Here is a 23045-nt window from a genome sequence, read left to right on the forward strand (position 1 = left end):
GATGCAACATGGTTCTGGGTGAGATCTACTTTTTGTAACTATTATTTGGACTCTACGCAAAAAAAGTAGAGTTAAATGGACAGTACTTCTCTACACATAGTTCATGCATGCACGTATAAAGCTATTAGATGAGCTCGTATACATACCCTTTTAGACCTAACTCAAGTTAGTGCATGCTCATGCTGTCAGAAATCAACAGAAAGATAGAAGCACGTATCATAACATAGTGTACACGTTTGTATATAACATATATTGGAAAACTAACTCATGCTCGTGATATACAACATGAATGAGATCCCACATTTTAAATCATGATACATGGTTATGATGCACGTCATACTTCCATACTTTTTATGACATGGATTCCTTACGATACATGTGCATGACATATTATTCATACTTATGATACATGGTTCATCAAGAGTATCATAACATATATGAACTAATATACCAAAAGTAATTACATCAGAATAGATCATAAGTATATCATATCATAAGTAATAACACATAATAAGCTACAAGTTATGTGTCAATCAAACATCATCCAATTCTTCCAAGCTAGCCTAAAGACATTTCAATAGTAAACTTACTTACCTCCCTCTCACGTGTGAACTAGTTCAAAGCATTGTTGGGTTAGGCAAAATGTGTGGGTTAGGTTTCGGCAGGTATAGTTAGTGATTTGTGTCTAAAGTAGAGATTCGTTAGGAGGTTTGGTTCCGAAGAAAACTCTCATATGAGAAAAGAAGCGGAGGAAATGAAAAAAGAAAGACAAAGTGAAATGTATGTCTATATATATATATATACTCTTCTTTTTTTCAATTTGACTATAACATTATGGTCAAATGAAATCATATTTCAAAAATATGATTACTTTTATTCACTATTTGGTATTCAATTTCATTGATAGACTATCGTTACTATACTTTCTTAAACATAAAACGTAATATTTGTTTAATATATGTTTAATATATCACGTAGTATATCACTAGTGGATTGATCTATTTGCTTTCGAGTATATTAATTTAATGATATTCTTAAAGTTGATAAACAACTATGAAAACAACCATTAAAAAATAAAAACTAAAATCAATTACTAGTTTATTGCTATATCAGTCACAACTAAAGAAATATACTTCTCTATATTGTTATATGATATATTAAGTATATTTGTCACATGTCTGGTTTGACCTAATGCACTCTCAAATCATTGAAAAAACACAATTATAATTAACAAGCAACCGTCCTTTGACTAGAGGACAAAAAAGAAATTGAAATGTAGAAAAAGTGCAACAAAAAAAAAAAACTAAATAATCTATAATTAATAATGATTATGCAGAATATTTAAAGTAGATCGGTTCTAAAACATATTTGTCTCTTATTTAAGTTAATACCTTAGTAAAAGGATTACAACAATCACTTACCTAATGCACATTATACAAGAAGTTTCATTCATATAAGTTCATATGCTTAATATAAGAATTGGGAAGATCTAGGATGAATATGAAGAGTAAATTGATATTACAACCCTAGATTTCTACTTAGAATCGCTACCATCGTCATAACATAATCATTTTTATGCAGAAATAAGGATTAACAATTCATCATAAAACATAAATTTCATCCTGCCATGGACATCTTTAATACGACATGTTGAAATACTAAATGAAATAAATAAACATTAAAATTACAAACATTCATCCCAACCTAAGTCTAATAAAATAAATGCAACTATCCTATGCATATGTCATGGTCATGAATTGCAACACTATCGTTAGTCGTACAAGAATACTTTGCTTTTACTTGAAAAATAAGAGTAGCACATGACTTGAGTATTTTAAGAGATACTCAGTAAGCGACCTTCTATCAGGATCATATACTAACACATACAATTTCATGAGTACTTAATTTCCTACGACAGCTATCCTAAACGGGCAATTGGATGTGTACTTAATTTCCCTACACATGGTCCACACGTGCAAATATGGACCCACCAATCGGTTCGCACAGACGCACACCTCCTAAGTCCCTTTCTGGTCGAGTGAGCATTCTTTGGTAGCGGTTGATGGCAGATACCCGATAGGAATAACGACCGTCAAGCAGCATTATTATAAACATAATGATTGTTTCCCTGTCTCGTAGCTACGCGTTCGTACTATCGTGAAAGAGAAGGGATATCCCCCAATGCATGAACACACAATAATGTATGAGCTCCCAACATTTTTCCATTTTCATTATCACTACAACCCCGCTAGCGTCTTCCTTCATATCATATCATTTATCATAGCGTTTCTCGTATCTTCCATGTGTGTATCAGGGTTGTATTTCATGCTAGTTCTCATTTTGCATGTCAAACATATCACATATCATCATGTTCCATATAAACTATATCATAACTTATCATGTCTTTGCACGTATCAATTCACATCATGTACATATTATATCATATTATATTATCATAAAAGTCACTCAACATATCCTACCATATCATATTGCAATATATCATATCATAAATATATCAATTTATCACATATGGTGCAACATACACATAACATCTCATATACATATCATTTCATAGCAATTTACATATACGAGCATAAGACACATGCAAAGCCACAACCACGCATCATCAATCAGCACACGATTATAACCAAACGACGATAGGACCACGTACTTGGTTGGTGTAACGACTCATAATTTTCTACTTAATTTAAGGTCGCAAGTGTATACATATCATGAATATTGAATGCAAAAATACTTCATTTAATCTTTCATAAAACGTCGCCTTTATCTTAAAATACAGTCATATACTTACGTGTTTTGAAAACACCTTTAAATAAGGCACAACAAAAGACTAAATAAAATAAATAAACGTTTAAATAAAAAACATCATATTCTAGCCTAAATCTAAGAAAATAAATGCAACTATCCTATGCATGTGTCATGGTCTCGAGTTGCGATGTCGTCGTCAATCGTACAAGAATGTTCTACCTTAACCTGAAATAGAAGTAGCACGTGACTTAAGTATTTAAAAAAATACTCAGTAAGTGACCCCACTACTGGGGTTAAATGCAACAAGCTTGTGAATGCAATAACAGGACCTATCATATCAGTCTATTTTCCTATGACACTATCCTAACAATGAGCTTGGATGTGTACCATATACTCTACACACAGCCCACACGTGCAAGTATGGACTCACCAGTTAGTTCGCACATCACTAGACCCCTTTCCTGTCAGGCGAGCATGCTCTGATAACTCTTTATGCCGGACAACCGTTAGAATTAGTAATTGTCACGATAACATTATGTAAAACATAATGATAGTTCTCCTGCCTAGTGGTGTATGCGTCTGTACCCTTGTGATGGAAATATAACCCCGCTATCATTTTTCATTCATATCATATCATTTCTCATTTTTCAGTTCACATATCATACATAATTCTAAAGGGGTTATATTTCATGTCATTTATCGTGATTTCATGTCATTTGTATACATACAATTTACGAAACATAACATAACGTTCCATGTTTTCAACATAACATTTCATCATATACATATCATACCATAACATATCACATAACAATGTATCATGTCATAAACATGTCAATTTATCACATGTCTCATACCATAACATATTTCATATCATTTTCATATCAGTATCATAATCGTATCATATCGTAAACACTTCATGGTCATATCGCTCCCTAACTTATCATAGTCTTAACGTTCTTATACATATCATAGTCATATCATTACATGAACCTACCTTAGTCATATCGTTACAGGAACGTGTCATAACGCTATCGTTTTATCAATCTATCATAATCATATCCCTTTCTACCCGTAATATAATCGTATTCTTTTATCAATCGATCGTGACCATATCGTTTTTATCAATCTCTCATATCCATAGCACTTCGATATGTAACATAACCTTAATGTTTCATGAATATATCTTACTCCTATCGTTACATTACGTTTAGTGCATCTTTCTTGTATCCTATCTCAAACACATCATTGAACACATCGTACTGTAAGTATTATCATACAATTCACATATTATATTATATACATATCATATCATAAGCATATCGATCCATAAACAATTTACGCATATCAATATATATGATACGTGCAAAACCACGGGGCACGTGTCAACATCAAATATAACCATGCCAATAGTAAGGCCACTTACTTAGGTGGCCTTAGCCGAAGTTCTACCTAACTCCAAATTAGTTTGCTTTCGTCCCTCGAATTCATTCGCACATATGCTAAGGCGCTTCACACTATTAAAGATGTTCATCGAATTCCTTCCATAATTCTAATTCCTAAATTTTGTTAAGTATCTAACAAATTATTAAATCTTTCAATTTAAATTTAATGTTTGTTGGGATATAAATATGTCTTACAATATAATACCTACTGACATTCTAATTAATTTATTTCATAATATATTTTGTGCACAAACATTTTTGGCTAATTTTTTAATCGATTTGGCCATCAATATAAAATTACTGATTTGACATTACCAATTAATGTGATTGGCTAGAATTCATAAAAAATTATTGACATCTCATTTCTAATCCAAACCTAAATAATTACAACAGTTTACGAAAGATTTAACTATAATTATATGTGATTTTTTAAAAAGTAAAATTATAATAAAAGAAAAAAAAGATTTAATATATCCCTTATCGAAGTGACCAGATCTCTATTCACCTTAAGCATATTGTTTTTCTGTCCATGAACTTGATATTTTGGCTGAAGAGGATGAGAGAGGTGGGGGAGAGTTTATTTATTTATTATCTTTGTTTTTTTAACCTAATTTTTTTATAATTTTTTTATTTGTTTATTTTTTTTTCCGTCTATTATAGTTGTCCTAGGCCAAAATTACTACTACCCTTATACTAGTTTTAATTCTGCATAAAATGTCATACGATAGGAATTAGCTTACATAGTTTTGCGTAAAATAATTTAAACTAGGTAAGCCTGATTATGCATAAATACTTGACTCCAAAAATTTTAACTAGGTAACATGTAATCGTACTAATCTTATATGCTTCCAAAAAATTGAAACTAGAAAGAAAGGATTTGAGCGTATTAGACCTAAGTCGGATCAGCCAAGATGTCGACATTGAGCTGTTAGCAAGTGTATTCTCCGAGTGGCTTTGAGACGTTCAAGTGGAATGCTAAAATAAAATGAGGGATCTCCCTTATATAGTGGGGGTTGTATTTATATTTTATAAAATATAGCCTTGAGTTTATACCTAAAAGGGGGAATGAATACAAAATGACAAGACTATGACAAAAATATACAAAGTTCTGAGGAGACCTCGAACCAAGGTTGTTTTTATGGTTCTTGCTCCAACCACTCTTGTCCTCGATCAACATCTAATCATTATTTAGAAAATACTAAAGAACTAGAGTGAGTATAAAATACTTAGAGAGTCTTAAAACCTTGATCAGTCTATACGTAAGCTTTGTCCTATGTACCTATGTAGTCTTTCGTCTCTCACAAAACGAGTTTATGGAACGGGATCCTATCTAGCCGCCCACTACCATAATTCTAAATTCTAAACTTAAAGAAATGGTCAGTACTAATATTATGAAGCTGACAATAAACATGCCAAGAATTTGAAATTCAAATTCAATCCATCGAATATTCTCCTGCATCCCCTCTGACATGGTCATAAGTTGACATCTCGCTATTTAAAGGAGGGCATTCCACCACTCTACGTAACATACCCTTAGAGCTAAAGTATGGGCCTTAAATTCATAATTCCGGTTCTAGAGAGTTCATCGTAAATGTTGGGTGCATAATGTAGACATACGAAATTCTACTAATTTGTATTAGCAACACGCTCAATCATACGAACCTCCTATTTAACAACTCTTATAACTATTCCTTTTGCTCCATCAACTTAGCTAAGACCAACCTAAATAGAGATTTCAAGATTGGAGTTGTCTCTAACTCGACCTCAATCCCAAAACTAATTTCCTTCACTGAAGATAATCTTGATGGCTCGTCACAAGAGACATCATCAAACTTTCTTATCATGGGTAGTGAAACGTTTCAATTATACAAATAAAATAAAAAAATATAAATAATATGAAATAAGATATGAAACACATATATAATTAATCAGTATCATAATCGGAGTCAAAATTACCCTTAGAATTCATAATAATTTCATAAGAGATGGTTCCTTTTGTAATAATGCATCTCTAAAAAAACACTATTTTTGTAAACTATGTCAAATAAATTTACTTACCTAACTTAAAAAAAGAAAAAAAAAAAAAAAGAAAATTGATGGCATTCAAATTAATCCATCTAAAAAAATATAAAAAAAAAGCAATATATAATATGAAAAAAAGGCAATTTAAATATTTTAGTAATTAGTCAACCAGTCAAAAGTAATTTTTGACCATATGCTAAATTCTTTCCTATGCTTTGAATGGTCACAGTAGAATTATTTATCATTTTCTAAAATCAATTAATTATTAGTTCATTCATTATTAATATGGATAATAACTAACTAAAATATTTTGAATAGAAGGGATAATTAATTGTTAACAAAAAAAAAAAAAATTATATAATTTCATGAGAATCATTTATTTGAAAATATTTATACTTATTATTAATGAAATAATGATTATGAAATTATTTAAAATGAAATGTAAGATCCGTAATAAAGGAGAGTTTCGGGAGAAAAGAAAAGAGAAAAAGAGGAAAGGTTTGAAGAGTGGGAATTAGGACAAACATTTATTCAAAACCCATTCACCAAATTTTGTCGTTTTAGAGATATAAAGTTTGAATCAAACTGTGGAAATAAAGAAAGGAAGAACATGAGAGGGCCCCACCCCCACCCCACAAACTCTACGAACTTTGAACTTTCTATGTAATTTAATCACAAATTACCTCCTTAATCCGTCAAAAATGAATCCCACAAAACTCTCATTGCAGATTGCACATACATCATCAATTTTTATACAACTAATTGATTCTGGGTTTGGTGTGTTATGTTTATACACATCTCTAATCATACAATTAATATCTAATCTACGTTAATTAGCAACCACAAAATCAATGAATTAATCAATTAATCCCGGGATTTTATGCGGATCTTCGGCTTGTAGTGAATGGCACGGAGATGGTGAAGTGAGTAGGACGATCGTGGCGGTGGAGAAGGAAATGGGTTTCCCTTCTTCAACCCAAATGGAGAAATCCCGCCTTTCTTTCTGCTCTCTTCAATCGTCTCCAGCTTCGGCTTCCATCGCCGGGTTCTGACCAGCTGGGTGTATTCCTTGGCCAACTGGGGCGTGGTGCAGATTTTTCCTTGCGGCAACGGCGGTGAAGGCAGGGGTTTCGGATTCCCCTGTTCGAGTAACTGAGAGATGAACTCGTCGGAGACTCGGATTCGGAGGCAGCCGGAGGGGGTTCGTTGGAGGTCGAAAGGGTGGAGGCAGGCGGCGGCATTGGTGTGGAAACGGTTTGGTTTGTTGGGAGGAGAGAAGAAAGAGGCGATTGAGACGAAAGAGAGAACAGAGTGGAAGAAGGGCTTGGGGAGGAGGAAGTACTTATGGCCGAGTTGGAGAAAGTCGTGTTCGGAGAGATGAGGGATTTTCTGGCCGATGTAAAAGGCGTCGGATCGGCAAACTAAGTGCTTGGGGAACTCAAGCAGAATCTCAGAGACAGAGATGGGTCGGTGGTAGACTCTCACAACGCCGTGGGAAAGAATGAGCTTGATGTTAGCAGAGGGATCGGGAATGTCAGTAGTAGCAGTAGTAGTAGTAGTCGTCGTCTTGGCCAAATGGAAACAAGACCATGAAACCATATTCTGAACACTCAGCGCCTTCATCCCCATATCTCATGTGAAGAATGTGGTAATTGCAATAATGGGGGAAATGTGGAAGGGGGAGGAGATTATATGGGGGAAGAATAAGAGGGAGGGAGAAGAAAGAGGCGTGAGACCCGGGTAAACCCTTTTGGTTTAGTTTCTCTCTCCTTTGAATGTTGTTGTATGGAGAAAGTAACAGTAGTTGGGATTTGTTGTTTAGGTGTTAAAAAAGAAAGAAGAAGAAGAAGAAGAAGTTTGACTGGATTTGTTAAGGTGTGTGTGTATATGGGTATATGGTATGATCTGTCGTACACCAAATGCGGCCGCATCCATCGACCATTTTTGAATCTTACGTAGCGCGCACTTTTTCTTTTCCTTTCTCTTCTCTTCTCTTCTGTTCTGTTATGTTCTGATCTTATCTGACCACCATCCCCGAAAACAGGGTGACGTTTTGTTTTTATTTTTTTCTACATTAAATAAAAGAAGCTGAGCGACGCGACTCATTAAATTACTGTTTTTCAGGATACATTTTATGTAGTATAGGCAAAGCAAGAGGGGGGTGATACGCGCCCGCCCACCCACGAACCCTCACGTGGGGGGACACATTTGAAGGCGCCAATGGTCTTAGTACATGTCAAAAATGGCGTCTTATTCAACAAAAGGTGGAGAGAGAGAGAGAGAGAGAGAGAGAGAGAGAGAGAGGGATTTGATTGGTGGGAGTGGGAGGGGGAGGGGAAGGCATTGTATGTAGGGCTTTGAACAACAACTGTAGACCAAGACTGACACCCTCATTCCGGGTTGGCATCCACTCTCCTTCCAACCTTTCTTCTTTTGCTCCATATATTTCTTCCTCTTATTTCATGGACTCCAATTTTTTTACCTCTATATTTCAATTGTAGTGTGCCAAATTGCTTATTCCGGTATAATCGGTTTACACCCTTTGCCCTATAAAACACACTTAAAAGTTTCTCCTATAAATTAAGAGTCTTACCCAAACTAATTCGATTGTGATTATAGTAGTACACAAATTACTTCGATCGACTTTACTTGGCCATGATCGTGGCTTAACTCTTTACAAGCACTATAGCTCAAACTTCCCCTCACACCCATGTGCAACTCACATCCATCATCTACGTTTACCATAAATTAAGTTGATTCTTTTAATTAGATTAGTTTGATATTTCTAATTCACCATTCGTGTGAATACGTAAATACGTACTCTATTCACAATATCATAGCTCATTTTAAGAAATCTTTTTAGATGTGGAAGTTAAAACAATACTACCATCATAAAAAATAAAAAAAAAAGAATAGCACGGAATTGACCTAGAAAAATTGTAAATTGAGAAATAACATGAGTCTTCAAAAGGTTACACCATTGTTTCAACCACAAATAGATTTCTAGAAAAGTTTTGTACAACTCTAACACTCTTTTCCTCGTTCGCAAATAAGATAATAGAAGGAAGTTTAATTCGAATTAGTATGCTAAAACTTAAAATATTTCCAGCTAGGACTAAAATTATCCTAAAATTATAAGAGACTTTTGTAAAATACTTGAGCCTATCACTTTCGAGTACCTTTAATACATGATAATTTGTTTTTTTTTTAAATATTTTTCGAAGACTAATGAAATAATAAGTGCTGCTAAATACAGCAATTCTTAAACGAGTCCTAGTCTTGAATTGGATAGAATTTTATTATAGTCAAAGAGGTTTATCCGGTCATATTTTATTTTGTGTATGCAGATAGAAAGGATAATGCAATTGTAAATTATTACTTGAGTCATCGGATTAGAGCCGAATATGTTTCTCAATGTCTGATTCAAGCTATGTGAATCCACGACATCAAATTAGAACAAACTAATGAGTTTATCTTACCTAAAGATATCAAATAATTTCACTTTTAGTTTAAAATAATTTAAATTGAGTAAAGAGGGGTCATGCTGACCTCAAAAAGTCTCAATAATGTTAAAAACGGCTTCAAACGTTCTAAAATGGATTAAAAGGGTCCGACAACAAAAATGAGCCCAAAATAGTTAACTCGAGCCATGTAAGCCAAAGGGGAGGCGTTGGATTGCATCAGCCGAGCCGAGCTGCTGCTAGAGAAGGGCGTGGATCATCTTGGGTTGGGTTGGGTATACGAGTGGACATGCAGGTCGCATGCTTACATAAATGGGGTGGTTGCGTATCTTGGCCTGAACCTGCGCATCGACAACGCACGCATGAACTAGGCCAAGAGCTTCTAGAATGAGGCACACCTAGTGATTCTAACTGTGCCTTGCGCAAATGGAGAATCAAAGCAGGCAAAGCAATATTTGCCTTGAAAACCAGAATCGAAGAAGAGATGTTAGAGCACATTTGGAATGACAAGACACCAAAAGAAGTATGAGACACGTTCGTGATGTTGTTCTCAAAGAAAAATGTTATGAGATTACAACTTTTGGAGAATGCATTGTTAACAATTGCTTCGTACTTCCACAGGGTCAAGTTTATCTACGGGGAGATTACTGAACTAGACCCGAAATTCTTCATTGAAGAAGCTCAAATGAACAGGATCATTATTGACGTATTGCGACCAGAATATAGAAGCTTCGTTATTGTTAGACAAGGATGTCCCACTCAACTATCACTTGTAGAGTTTGAAAATTTGTTAGCTAGTCAAAAAGTCATGGCTAAACAAATGGGAGACATCAAATTAAAGGGTGTAGAAGAAGTACTCTACAAAAGTGAAAGTGAGAGCAACAATAAGCAGTCTACCAAACGTGGTTACAAAAATGGTGAAAAAGAAAGAAGTCACCAAAGAACTGCACAATCAGGGAGAACTCAGAAGAACGACAACAAGAGTTCTCAAGGGAAGAGGTTTGAAGGTATTTGATGTAACTGTGGGAAGAAGGGCCACATGTTTGTTGGTCCAGAGAAGAGCCGGTTGAAAGCAATGTGGCATCTCTATGCAATGTGACATCTTCCAACATGGAGATGGAGGAGGAATGGGATGCAGAGGCAATATGTGTCATAGAAGAAGATAAGCTAGAGCTCATGGCAATGATGGAAGAATACATCGATTATGAAAATGACTAGATCATTGATTGAGGATGCTCAAACCACATGATTGACGATTGAAGTGGTGCATTGGAAGCGGGGTGACCCTCAGGGAAGGAAGTATTACTAAGCTTGGACAACATTGAAGAAATTCTTCCATAAAAGACGAGGGAGCAACTGTACACATTTGCTTAAGTACTGATGTGCCTGGAGATCCGAGTGACACTAATGTTGGTGAACAAGAAGTGACTCAATCAAATGAACACGGTGAAAAGGAAATGATACCTCAACAACTTAGATAGTAAGAAAGAATCCTAAAGCCAAATCCAAAGTACACCAATACAGTTATTATAGAAGATGAAGTTAAAGAGTCAGAGACGTATGAAGAAGCATCACACAATACAGCTTGGTAACAAACAATGGAGGAAGAAATTATAGCATTTGAGCAAAATCAAATTGGAAACTAGTGCGAAAAGTAGGAGATATCACATCCATCTTTTGCAAGTGAATTTACAAAATAAAGTGTACCCCAGATGGATCAATCGAGAGATACAAGGCTCGGACTATAGCCCCAGGGTTCTCTCAACAATATCGACTAGATTATGATGAAACATTTAGTCCAGTGGCGAAGATCACTATCGTACAGTAAATAAAGATTGGAAATTATGGCAAATGGATATGAAAAATGCTTTCTTGCATGGAGAGTTGGATCGAGAGATCTACATTAACCAACCAAATGGATTTGAAAATGGAGCTGGAGTCATTAGTTAGTACATGCAAGGTTCAAAAAAGCCTCATTTGGATGCGACTCGACAAATCTTGAGATATGTCAAAGGCACAATCGATTATGATCTTTTGTACAAAAGAAAAGAAGACTGCAAGCTAGCTAGATATCATGATGTTGACTATGTAGGATATCACGGTACTGAAGATCAATCATTGGGCATGTGTTCAAGCTTTGGTTCAAGAATATTTTTTTTGTATAGAAAAAGGCAACCAATACTATCATTGTCAACTATAGAAGTAGAGTACAGAGCAGTGGCTGGAGCAGAAAATTAACTATTCCATACCATTTGATTGCGACAACTAATTTGCAAATCCATTAGCAGAAAATTCGATGTTTCATGCTAAAATAAAGCATGTGGAGTTGCATTATCATTTCATTACAGAGAAAGTTCTGAAGGAAGAAATCGTGATGCAGCAGATCAAGACAAATGACCAAGTGACAAACTTGTTACAAAAGGGTTGAATACCGACAAACATGAGAGTTTTCACTGTCAACTTAGCATGGTGCAGCGAATGAAGACAGGTGCCAATAGAGAGTGTTAAAATATCATCACTGGCCCAATAGAGTCAAGCCCAATAATTACAAGAGTATTGGTACATAAAATTTATGAATAAAATGGTTAGATTTTTAAGAATAGATTGTCTAGCATCTACTCTAAAGACCGTTCCACCCTACCTAAGTTTTCATCCCAAAAAATCCAAAGCACAGAGTGCAATATTTTCTATAAAGTGTCTTGTAATATCTTCTGATATCAATAAAGAGGGTTTGTAATCTCTTTTCGAATGGTGTTCTCCCAAAGAATTATATTCAATATAGGATCCTAGGTAACCTCCCAAGTTTGGAGTACCCAATCATGAATGTGGTCACAAGCAGCACCAACAGTAGACAATGCACTTGAGAGCTTTTGGGGTTTGATGATTGTAGCACCACGTTGTTGAACCGTGGTAACAAACTCTCAATTCAACCATGTATCATCAGCAACAAGCTCATAGATAGATTTCTCCTGCCTAGAGATAACTCAGTAACATGGTTGACCTTCGGGTATTTTGTAGTTGAATGATTACCCGATATGATAAACCAATTCAGCATTTTAAGGCCGTTTGACCCAGAGAAGGATCTTAAACAACTCTCCCCAATTTCCCGATCATGGAAATGGATGACAACCACCTCGAAAAAGGAAACTTCAAAAAAGTAAAAATAAAAAATAAAAATTCATAATTCATAATCCATAATCCTGTAAATGGATTATTGGCCCGTATTGAATATCCAAAAATTAAAAGAAAAAGGGTAAGAAAACGCATAAGTGGATCATGGCCCACAAACATAGAGAATTGGCTTCACCGATCCGCAAGCTTCACAGTGCACATTTAAGACGATCGGTGGTAGTTTCGGCGCCGGACGGTTTCGACCACAATCAAATCTCGAGAGAGATAGAGAGATGGGAGCTGGGTGGGGACGGTGGTTCAAATTAGCCGCCGTTGTGGCGGTGGTGGCGATTCTAAGAGCATTAGGGAAGCTATACGGATGGGAAATTGACAGAGAAGCGGCTCTCAAGGTTTTCGGCCAATGGTCAGATCGCTTGGGGGTATGGGCCATGCCTGCGTATGTCGGCATCCATACCTTCACACTTGCACTCTGTTTGCCCTACGCCGTCTTCTTCGAAGCCACTGCTTCTTTGCTCTTCGGCTTCTTCCCTGCCGTCATTTGCGTTTTCTCTGCCAAGGTGCTTGGGGCTTCCCTCTCCTTCTGGATCGGCAGGTTTCATCTCTAATTTCTTGCCACATGATTTTGCTTTATTAGATTCTGAGTTCATGTAAGGCTTATGATATATCGTAATATGAAATCGTCTGCTCGTTGTATGGAATTAGGTTGGAATTTTCTAGCTATAGTTTAAGATGTGTTTGTTGATTGGACAGTTTTCTTTTGTTCGCATCTTGGGATCTTTTATCTGTTCTATATTTTAATTGTAAGTGGATGCCACGAAATGGATTCCTTTTCGCTGATGCTGTAGTTTGAAGATAGATGTTCAAGACTTCCTTAGTCTGTGTAGATAAGTGAAATGATACACGTTTTGCTGGTTGTACATAAGAATAGTTAGCATTGTGTTCAAAAGAATCTTTGCTTGGAATCTAAAGGGATGAGGATAGCCACAAAGAAGCTGAATCATTATGTTAGGGAAGTACTGATGTAGGTTCAATTGATTAAATGACTCCACCCATCTTTTAGCTGGAAAGGTGCCATGAAAGTAGAGGTAATCTAGTCATCTGATGGTCTTTTACAAAAAGTGCTCAAACTTGTGGACTAAGTATAGTTATGATGTTCTACAATTTGTTGCTAGTGGTCAACCGATCATGGAGTTTCAGATTTCCAAATACCTTTTGTCTAAGCAGCTACCAAGGATTTGTTTCATTTGAAAAAGTTGTAGAAACAGGGATCCAATGATTTTTAAAAAAACAGCACACTCCCTCCATTGATGAGCTTTTTGAGGTCAACATACTTGAATGGATGCCAGAGAGCAGTGGATTCTTTACCTGCAAATTGGTGTTCGTACTCAATCCACCTTTAGCAGAAAACAAAGGGTTGTTGTATGACTCTTCATTTCTTTAGCTATCATCAATGATTGCAATCAACCATTTAGAATTGATTAATATATGCATTTCAAAGTTAGTTTGACCAATAAATTGCTTGTTTTTCTAATATACTTTATTTCTGTCATCTTTTTGATTGGGACGTGGTGTGATCTGACAGGCTTTATTTGATTGTTTATATAAAATGTTTGAAGAGTCTCTTGATTGGTTCTTTTGAATTCCCATTCTCTATCCCTCTTCTCAATCTAANTGATTGGTTCTTTTGAATTCCCATTCTCTATCCCTCTTCTCATTCTCAAGCCAAGGTCATCTTTTGTTCAGGTTACTTTTTAAGAATTCAAGTTCAGCTATGGAGTGGGCTCAGAGGAACAAATACTTCCATCTTCTTTCTAGAGGAGTAGAGCAAGATGGTTGGAAATTTGTCCTTCTTGCCCGCTTTTCACCGATCCCCTCGTACGTTATAAATTATGCTCTTGCTGCAACCAAAGTTGGGTTCTTTCTTGACTTTCTGCTACCTACTGTAATCGGATGTATGCCAATGATACTTCAGAACACGTCGATTGGCAGTCTCGCCGGTGCTGCAGTTGCTTCAGCGTCTGGCTCCCAGAAATCTCAGATATGGTCATACATTTTTCCTGTACTTGGTATTGGGTCGAGCATTCTTATTTCCTTGAGGATTAAGAAGTACTCTAGTGGACTCAAAATGGCCGAAAGTTCCTCTAGTGTTGAAAGGAGTGACAGTGTTGAGCCATCCAAAGCCAAGGNCTCTAGTGGACTCAAAATGGCCGAAAGTTCCTCTAGTGTTGAGCCATCCAAAGCCAAAGAGTTTAAGAAAACTCAATAGTTTTTAGTAACAGATGAGTTATTTACAAACTCTTAGATGATATATTTTCATTCATGATATTCATACCCTGGAGATCAGTGTCTACGACATTTTTCCCCTTAAGAAGTTAGTAGATTTATGGCATATTTTAGTCTTCTGATTTTGTAGTAACNAGTTAGTAGATTTATGGCATATTTTAGTCTTCTGATTTTGTAATATCCGTTCACTCGCATTAATCCAAGCCTATGATGACATACAAGTAAACTGAGAGATGGATACTCGGATGAAATATCCTTGGAGGAGATGGGCACTAATTTCCAGAAGTTTAGGAGGGTTATCTTATATAGTAAACACTTTACTGTAATTGATCTCGATTGTTTTATACATTCCATCATATATACTTGATATCTATTTATCATACTATACTATGAAATTATATGTTTTACCTTGTATGAAGTTACAGTATTTATGAAGTCATTAGTGTACATGGTATTTAAACTACAAGAAGTTTGTCATAAATACTTCAGTAATCACATGTACCATAATAAACTTACATATATGTGAGATTTTCATCACTCAAAAAATCTCACAAATTTTTAACTTGGTTGTAACGATGAACAACTCATAAATGAACAACTCATAAATGATCTACTTTGTCTATAATGATTATATCAACATATATAATTTTAGGTGTATAACATAGTGGTACGTAGGTATATCATGTCAAAAACATGTAACACTCCCTCCACTTAAACTTGGCACTACATCGATGGTGACCTGAACATGAATCACAACAACTATGAAAAATGTGCACGACTTATGAGCTATCTACATCTACTCACAGACCTTTGCGTGCCCAGATAAAACATGGTTTCGAGACTCTTACTATATGCACGACAAATAACAGCTGCACACTGGTTAAGAGTTATTCCGTAACCGTTATCCCACTAACGAAGACATAGAAAGGCACAATGGTGTGTGCTATCTCCACACTAGACCTATGCACATACAAATTGGACAAATGACGACAACTAATTTACCCTCAACTAGGGGGAGAGTGCTCCAACTCTCTCTTTAGTCATTCTTGCCCTAACATATATTCTCTTGGAGAAACATAATGGTGCAACCCCTGAAGATGAAACTCACAAGTCTACCACAAAATTTATTCATCATATCACCAACCCAATTAGTGGCAAAAATTGAAAAGCATTTTTTAATTTTTATTTTTATGTCTTCTTTACATTTGTAAATAGTTGCAGTTTTAGTATGCTTCCATTGTGAATTATTATATTCTTTTACTATGCTTATTCATACTCATGGATGTAATGTATCATTCATCATAAACAAATGGTTTACCATTGTAGCACACTGATATGATAAGCTTTGAAGTGTTAGATTCAGTTTGTGCAATGCTGAGTAATGAAGCAACCATGCCATTCATCATCTCCCTTCATTCAATTATCATCTACCCATTTCCATATAACTTTTCAACTATTTTTTATTTTTATTTTTTTTTTAATTTAGGAAATTTATAAATGTTGAAGCCAATATTGAACTTCAATTTTGTAGGATGTAACATAAATTATTCGTTTCTCTAATTTATATTATAAGTCAAACCGTACAAAATTCCTCTTAATTTTATATTTTACTTGAATAATGTATCTGAACTTTTAAAAAATATTTTTTTATTTATATTTTATGAGTGAGGAAGAAAAGAAAATAAAGAAGAAAAAAGAAAAAAAAAATAGAGAGGAGTGAGATGAGGGTTTGGAGAAAAGATAATAGTTGGGTGTGCTTCGATTCAGCCACGAGGAAGCATTTTTCAGCTATAGTCCCTTCACAAAACTTGCTCAAAAGGTTGAGAAAATTTGGTCGGGACACTTTGGGTCATCTAAATTCATCAAGAAACGAAAAAGATCATGATGTAAGAATTTTGAACTTTTGTTAAATTTTCAACACATTTGTAAGGTTCGAGTATAGTTAGATTCTAAAATTTGATTATGCTTTTCTAGAGAAAATTTTGCACAACTTTCGTGTGGAATTCTAGAGTTGAATCAAATCACAAAGTGAGTTTAATGATAGTCTAAAACGGTAAGAAGTTACTTTTTTAGCGATTTTATTTCTATATAGCTAATGAAATGGAATAAAAATAATTGTTGGAAAGTTGGTAGGAAAACTCTGAAATTATAAAAAAAATCATTCAACTAGAAATTGGTGGACGACATTTAATACATGCACGTAATCTTAATATGAGACATTATCATATTAAATCATTTCATCACCATACCTCTTACATCATCTTATTATCATGCATCATCATCATGTGAACATTATGTACATCATCATATCATCATATCATCATATAACATCATCACGTCATCACATCATCATATAATAACATTATCACATCATCATATAACATAAAGCATAAATGACACGTGCAAGGGCCACTATGCACGTATCATCATACATAAGATAAGTCTTCCAACCGAGTCGATAGTAAGACCACTTACTTGGTTGATCTTAGCTAAAGTTTTATTTGGCTCCAAATTTACTTTCTTTCATCTTTCGAATTCATTCTCACTTGTATCAAGGCTTCACCTATTTTGAATGTAAACTTAATTGCCGAACTAAAAATCGAATTCCATGTTTTCATTGTTTTTATATTGGGTATGATAGTAAAACTTAAATTAAAAAATACGTCAATATTATTTTATGTTGCTTGGATCATACCATCTAAATATTGCTTCTTATAATATTATTTTCATGCCAGTAACACTTCTAAGATTTTTCATTTTCTTCCTATTTGTCTTTCCTTTTTTCATTTATTTATTATGTTCGAAGGTATTTTGGGTTATGTTAATGGATTCTTATTTTTTTTTTCTTTCCTTAGAAATGACTTTGTATCATGAAGATTTCTCAAAACAAGTAAATCATTTTTAGTTTACTTTTTTTTCTTTCCTAAAAATGGTTATGTACAACATATAAATGATTATTGTATTTAATTTCTAACTAAAATCTAAATAATGACAACAAAATTTGAAGATCTAGTTATCCCATTGTGACAAACTCTTCAATCAACATATCTCTCCATCTAAATTTTCACCAGTCATTTTTATTTTGGAGGAAGGAATTACTTGTTAGTTGGGTTGAGGTATGTTAGAGAAGTCGTGACGAGGTGAAAAAATGGGTTATTACTTTCTTTTATTTATTATTCTTTTTTACCATTGTTACCATGCGCGTAAACGCTAAGAAGATGTGTGTCAGGTGCCCATTTGGACACACATTGGCAGTAGAGGGAGGCACGTGCCATGTTGGTAGAGGGAGACTCGAACCAATTGACTTGACACAAATTGACCGCCTTTGACCTGAACCGCCATATTAGCTCCGACCCCACTTGGAATTTAGTGAGCGCCACNGTGTGGGGTCCATCCCGGGCAGGCTCACTCACTCTTCCACGCCACCATTGTGTGATGACGGGCGTTGGGTTGTCGTTGAGCGAGTGATTAGGGAGACGACGACTACCACCATTATGAAATTTGGCGACGGCTCTCTCGTTGAGATCGAAGGGCACGGTGTCACAATCGCATTTCTAATGGCAGCGGACTTGCGTCGCCTACGGCCGAGCGACGTATGCTGGATTAGGGAGACGACGACTACCACCGTTCTGAAATTTGGTGACGGCTCTCTCGTTGAGATCGAAGGGCACGGTGTCACAATCGCACTTCTAATGGCAGCGGACTTGCGTCGCCTACGACCAAGCGACGTATGCTCGAGCCTCTGGCCTCTCTTTTAAGAGAAGGTCGCCTACGGCCAAGGGACGTATGCTCGAGCCTCTGGCCTCTCTTTTAAGAGAAGGTTTTAGAAAGCGAGGGCAGATAGAGATTTTTTAAAGAGAGATTTTTTAAAGAGACGTTATATAAGCAAGCAAGAGAGAAATAACAACGGCTTACAGTATATAACCTTGGTAGGGAGAAGTTGACAACTAGTCGTATCCCCTAGGTATCCCCCTATGGCTTACAGTATATAACCTTGGTAGGGAGAAGTTGACAACTAGTCGTATCCCCCTATAGTACATTCTGAGGCATAAGGGGTTGGGCTTGTCATGGGCATGCGGCCATGGGAAACACGCCTTGGACGAGCATGACCGTAACATCCTCCCCCACCTAATTGGTTGACGTCCCTGTCAACCGACTACTAAAGAACCTGGCGATGTGGGTGGCGGCGGAGTCCAAATCTTCGACGCGTTCCCAGCTGGTTACCTCCGTAGGGAGATTCTTCCATTTGACAAGGAATTCATGAATCGTCTGTACGGGTCTTCCTATCTTCCTAACCCTGTCTGCTAAGATCTCCTCTATTTCTTTGTTGTCTCTTTGTTTTAGATCGATGCTCGGTCTTGTGATTACATTTCGCTGGTCGTCGTCTGGGTCAGGGTGATAAGGCTTCAAGTTGCTCACATGAATTACTGGGTGAATTTTCATCCATGTGGGTAGTGCAACTCTGTAGGAGGTAGCCCCGATCTTTTTGAGAACTTCAACCGGGCCTTCATATTTTCGAACTAGTCGCTGGTTCTTTCGGCTGCGAAATCTGATCTGTTCTGGTCTCAACTTGATGAGGACTTGATCTCCTGCTCGGAATTGAAGGGGGCGACGCTTCTTGTCCGCCCACTTCTTCATATGCTTGGAAGCTTTCTCTAAATATGTCTGGGCTATATCTGTTGTCTGCTTCCATTCGCTTGTGAAGTTTTGAGCTTGAGGGTTTTTTCCTGCATAAGGATGATCAATAATATGTGGTAAGGCCGGTTGTCGTCCACTTACAATTTCGAAGGGGCTCTTCCCCGTAGACGAGCTCGTTTGACAATTGAAACAGAATTAGCCTACATCTAGCAGTTGTATCCAGTTCTTCTGGCGAGCGTCGACGAAGTGACGTAAGTATTCTTTGAGCAAGCAGTTGAACCGTTCCGTCTGTCCATCGGTTTGGGGATGGTAGCTCGAAGAGATGTTTAAAGTCGTTCCCAAGAAGGCGAATAGTTCGGTCCAAAATGTGCCAATGAACCTACCATTCCTATCACTGATGATGCTTGACGGAATGCTCGATAACTTGACAACGCGTTTGAAAAATAATTGGGCTTTTAGTTCAGTCGAGCATAATTTGGGAGTGGGAACAAACGTCGCATATTTTGAGAACCGATCTACGATAACCAAGATGACATCATATTCTCCAACTTTTGGGAGGTGTGTTATGAAGTCTAGAGACACACTTTCCCAAGGTCTTGTTGGCACAGGTAGAGGTTCCAAGAGTCCCGAGACTTTGGCTTTCTCGACTTTGTCCTGTTGGCAGATGAGGCACGTCTTGGTGTACTCCATGATATTGTCCTGCATATTCGGCCAGAAGTACCCCTTTTTTATTAGGGCATACGTTCTTTGCCACCCAGGGTGTCCTGCCCATAAGGTATCATGACATTCCTGAATGAGCTTCTTCCTCAGTTCTCCCGTTCTTGGGACGTATAACCTGTTTCCTTTAGTCATTAGAAGGTCACCCTCGACCCAAAACTGTCGTGTCTTCCCAGCTTTAGCTAGTTCGATGACGGCTTTGGCCGATGGGTCTTTGTGTAAATGTTTTTTGATGATGTCGCGCATCGATCCATCGATCTTACTTGAATGAATATGGGCTAACATGCACACGGTCCCATGTTCGCCCTTTCGACTCAGTGCATCGGCTGCTTGATTACTCTTCCCTGCCTTGTGTTCGAATTTGAAGTCGAATTCTGCCAACGACTCTTGCCACCGGGCTTGTTTTGCCGTCAATTTTGGTTGATCGAAGAAGTGCCAGATGGCGTTGTTATCCGTCTTCACTATGAACTGTGATCCCAAGAGATATTGTCTCTAGACTCGTAGGCAATGAACTACAGCCAACATTTCTTTTTCGGAGACAGTGTATCTCCGTTCGGCATCATTGAGCTTTCGACTTTCATAAGCGATGGGGTGCCCTTCTTGAATAAGGACACCGCCTAGGGCAAAGTCGGAGGCATCTGTTTCTATTTCAAATGGCTTTGTAACATCTACTAACCCGAGGACAGGACCCCTCGTCATGGTTGCCTTCAGATCTTCAAAGGCCATTTGACATTTATTTGACCACGACCAAGGGTGGTCTTTCTTCAGGAGCTCCGTTAAGGGGGCGGCTCGTCGTGAAAACCCTTCGACGAACCGCCTATAGTAGTTTGCTAATCCTAAGAAGGATCGCACATCGGATACGGAAGTAGGGACTTTCCACTCTTGGATAGCTTTTATCTTATCGCTATCCATCCCGATCTGTCCACAACTGATGACATGTCCGAGGAAGTTGATGCATGTCTGTGCGAAGGCACATTTTTCTTTCTTGACGTACAACTGATTCTGCCGCAGCTTGTCAAATACCAGCTTCAAGTGTACCTTGTGTTCCTCTAGGGTTGTGCTGTATACAACTATGTCATCGAGGTATACTATGACGAACTGATCCAAGTATTCGTAGAAAACCTGGTTCATTAACGTGCAAAACGTAGCTGGGGCGTTTGTCAAGCCAAAGGGCATCACCAGGAACTCGAAGGCCCCATATCTTGTCACGCACATCATCTTGGACTCGTCCCCCTCGGTAATACGTACTTGGTAGTACCCCGATCGTAAGTCCAACTTCGTAAAGTATTTGGCCCCATGAAGTTGGTCGAACAAGTCGGATATTATCGGCAGTGGGTACTTGTTGCGTACCGTCACCTTGTTTAAGGCTCTATAATCTATGCACAGGCGCAACGTCCCATCCTTCTTTTTCTGAAATAGTACGGGGGCTTCGTAAGGTGCTTTTGTCGGGCGGATGAATCCTGCCGTCAACAACTCATCTAGTTGTTTCCTCAATTCGGCTAGCTCAGGGGGAGCCATCCGGTATGCGTTCTTCGCTGGGGGTTTAACCCCGGGAAGGAGTTCAATTTCGTGATCAATGCCTTGACGGGGTGGTAATGTTTGGGGTAGGCTCTCTGGCATTATGTCAGCGTAACTGTTTAGTACCTCCTTGATTTCGTTTGGGATAGTTTCCTCGGTAGTCACTTCTTCCATCAGTGGTATAGCCATAAATGTAGGTTCCTCTCGTGCGAGCTCTCTTTTCAATTGTATGGCCGAGATCATTCTGAGATTACCTGGCTGCTTGATGCTTGCAGGTATTACTGTGGGATTGCGGTCGGTGATCACCAAGCATTTCGCCAGTGGCATTGGGATAACTTTGTGTTCTAGGAGGAACTCCATCCCAAGTACCACGTCAAAGTCGTCCATGCAAACTACGACAAGGTCCAGCTCTCCTGTCCAAGTCCCTAATTTGAAGGGGACTCTTTTGGAAACTCCCACAATAGGCAAGGCCTCAGAGTTGACAACTTTCATTTTTTCAGGGTCCTTTCCTATGGTGAGTCCCAATCTTCGGGCTTCTTGATCGGCGATGAAGTTGTGAGTCGCTTCTGAGTCTATCAAAGTGCTCTTGCTCGGTCGAGAGTTTATTGTCGCATCTACAAACATGAGCCCTTTCTCTATTATCTCATTCGGTTCGACCTTCTGTTGAAGGGCTGACAGGAATTTGAGCGCGCCCATTCGAGGGTTGTCTTGATCTTCCTTCTTGTCTAGCATAGTCTCGACTCTTGTGTCGTTGCTCTCTTGGATGGACACTTGGAGTGCAGTGCGAGAGGCCCGATGAGAACAGTAGGACACTTTGTGGAGGCCTCTACACAATATGCATTGTATAGGTGTTGTCGGGTGGTTCCTTTAAGGGTAAGGTCCTCGAGATGTCCCCGCTTGGTTGTTCTGAGGAGGTCTATCTTTCCACCCGCTTGGTCTGTCGTTACATCCGTTTGGCCTGTTGAGGCTTCCATTTCGGTGACCTGGCGACTTATATGTTTTGCCCCCAGTGTTTGGGGCCTGTGTTGTTTTTCTTTGGTAACTCGCCTCGTTCCCATAG

At 37.5% G+C, this 23045-nt stretch overlaps 2 protein-coding genes across 2 annotated transcripts; one reads left to right on the forward strand and one right to left on the reverse strand.

Annotated features, from left to right (window-relative positions):
• Window positions 1-7100: 7100 nt before the first annotated feature.
• LOC111784188 lies at window positions 7101-7865 on the reverse strand. Its single transcript, XM_023664968.1, has one exon. It carries the CDS (start codon window positions 7863-7865, stop codon window positions 7101-7103), a length of 765 nt encoding a protein of 254 aa, XP_023520736.1.
• A 5105-nt stretch (window positions 7866-12970) lies between these two features.
• On the forward strand, window positions 12971-15237 carry LOC111784193. The gene is made up of 3 exons (XM_023664974.1): window positions 12971-13421; window positions 14573-15014; window positions 15075-15237. The coding sequence occupies exons 1-3, from the start codon at window positions 13102-13104 to the stop codon at window positions 15093-15095; spliced, it is 783 nt and encodes a 260-aa protein (XP_023520742.1). The 5' UTR covers window positions 12971-13101; the 3' UTR covers window positions 15096-15237.
• Window positions 15238-23045: the final 7808 nt, after the last annotated feature.

The sequence above is a fragment of the Cucurbita pepo genome, unplaced genomic scaffold, assembly GCF_002806865.2.
Source record: "Cucurbita pepo subsp. pepo cultivar mu-cu-16 unplaced genomic scaffold, ASM280686v2 Cp4.1_scaffold000170, whole genome shotgun sequence".
NCBI classification, from domain to species: domain Eukaryota; kingdom Viridiplantae; phylum Streptophyta; class Magnoliopsida; order Cucurbitales; family Cucurbitaceae; genus Cucurbita; species Cucurbita pepo.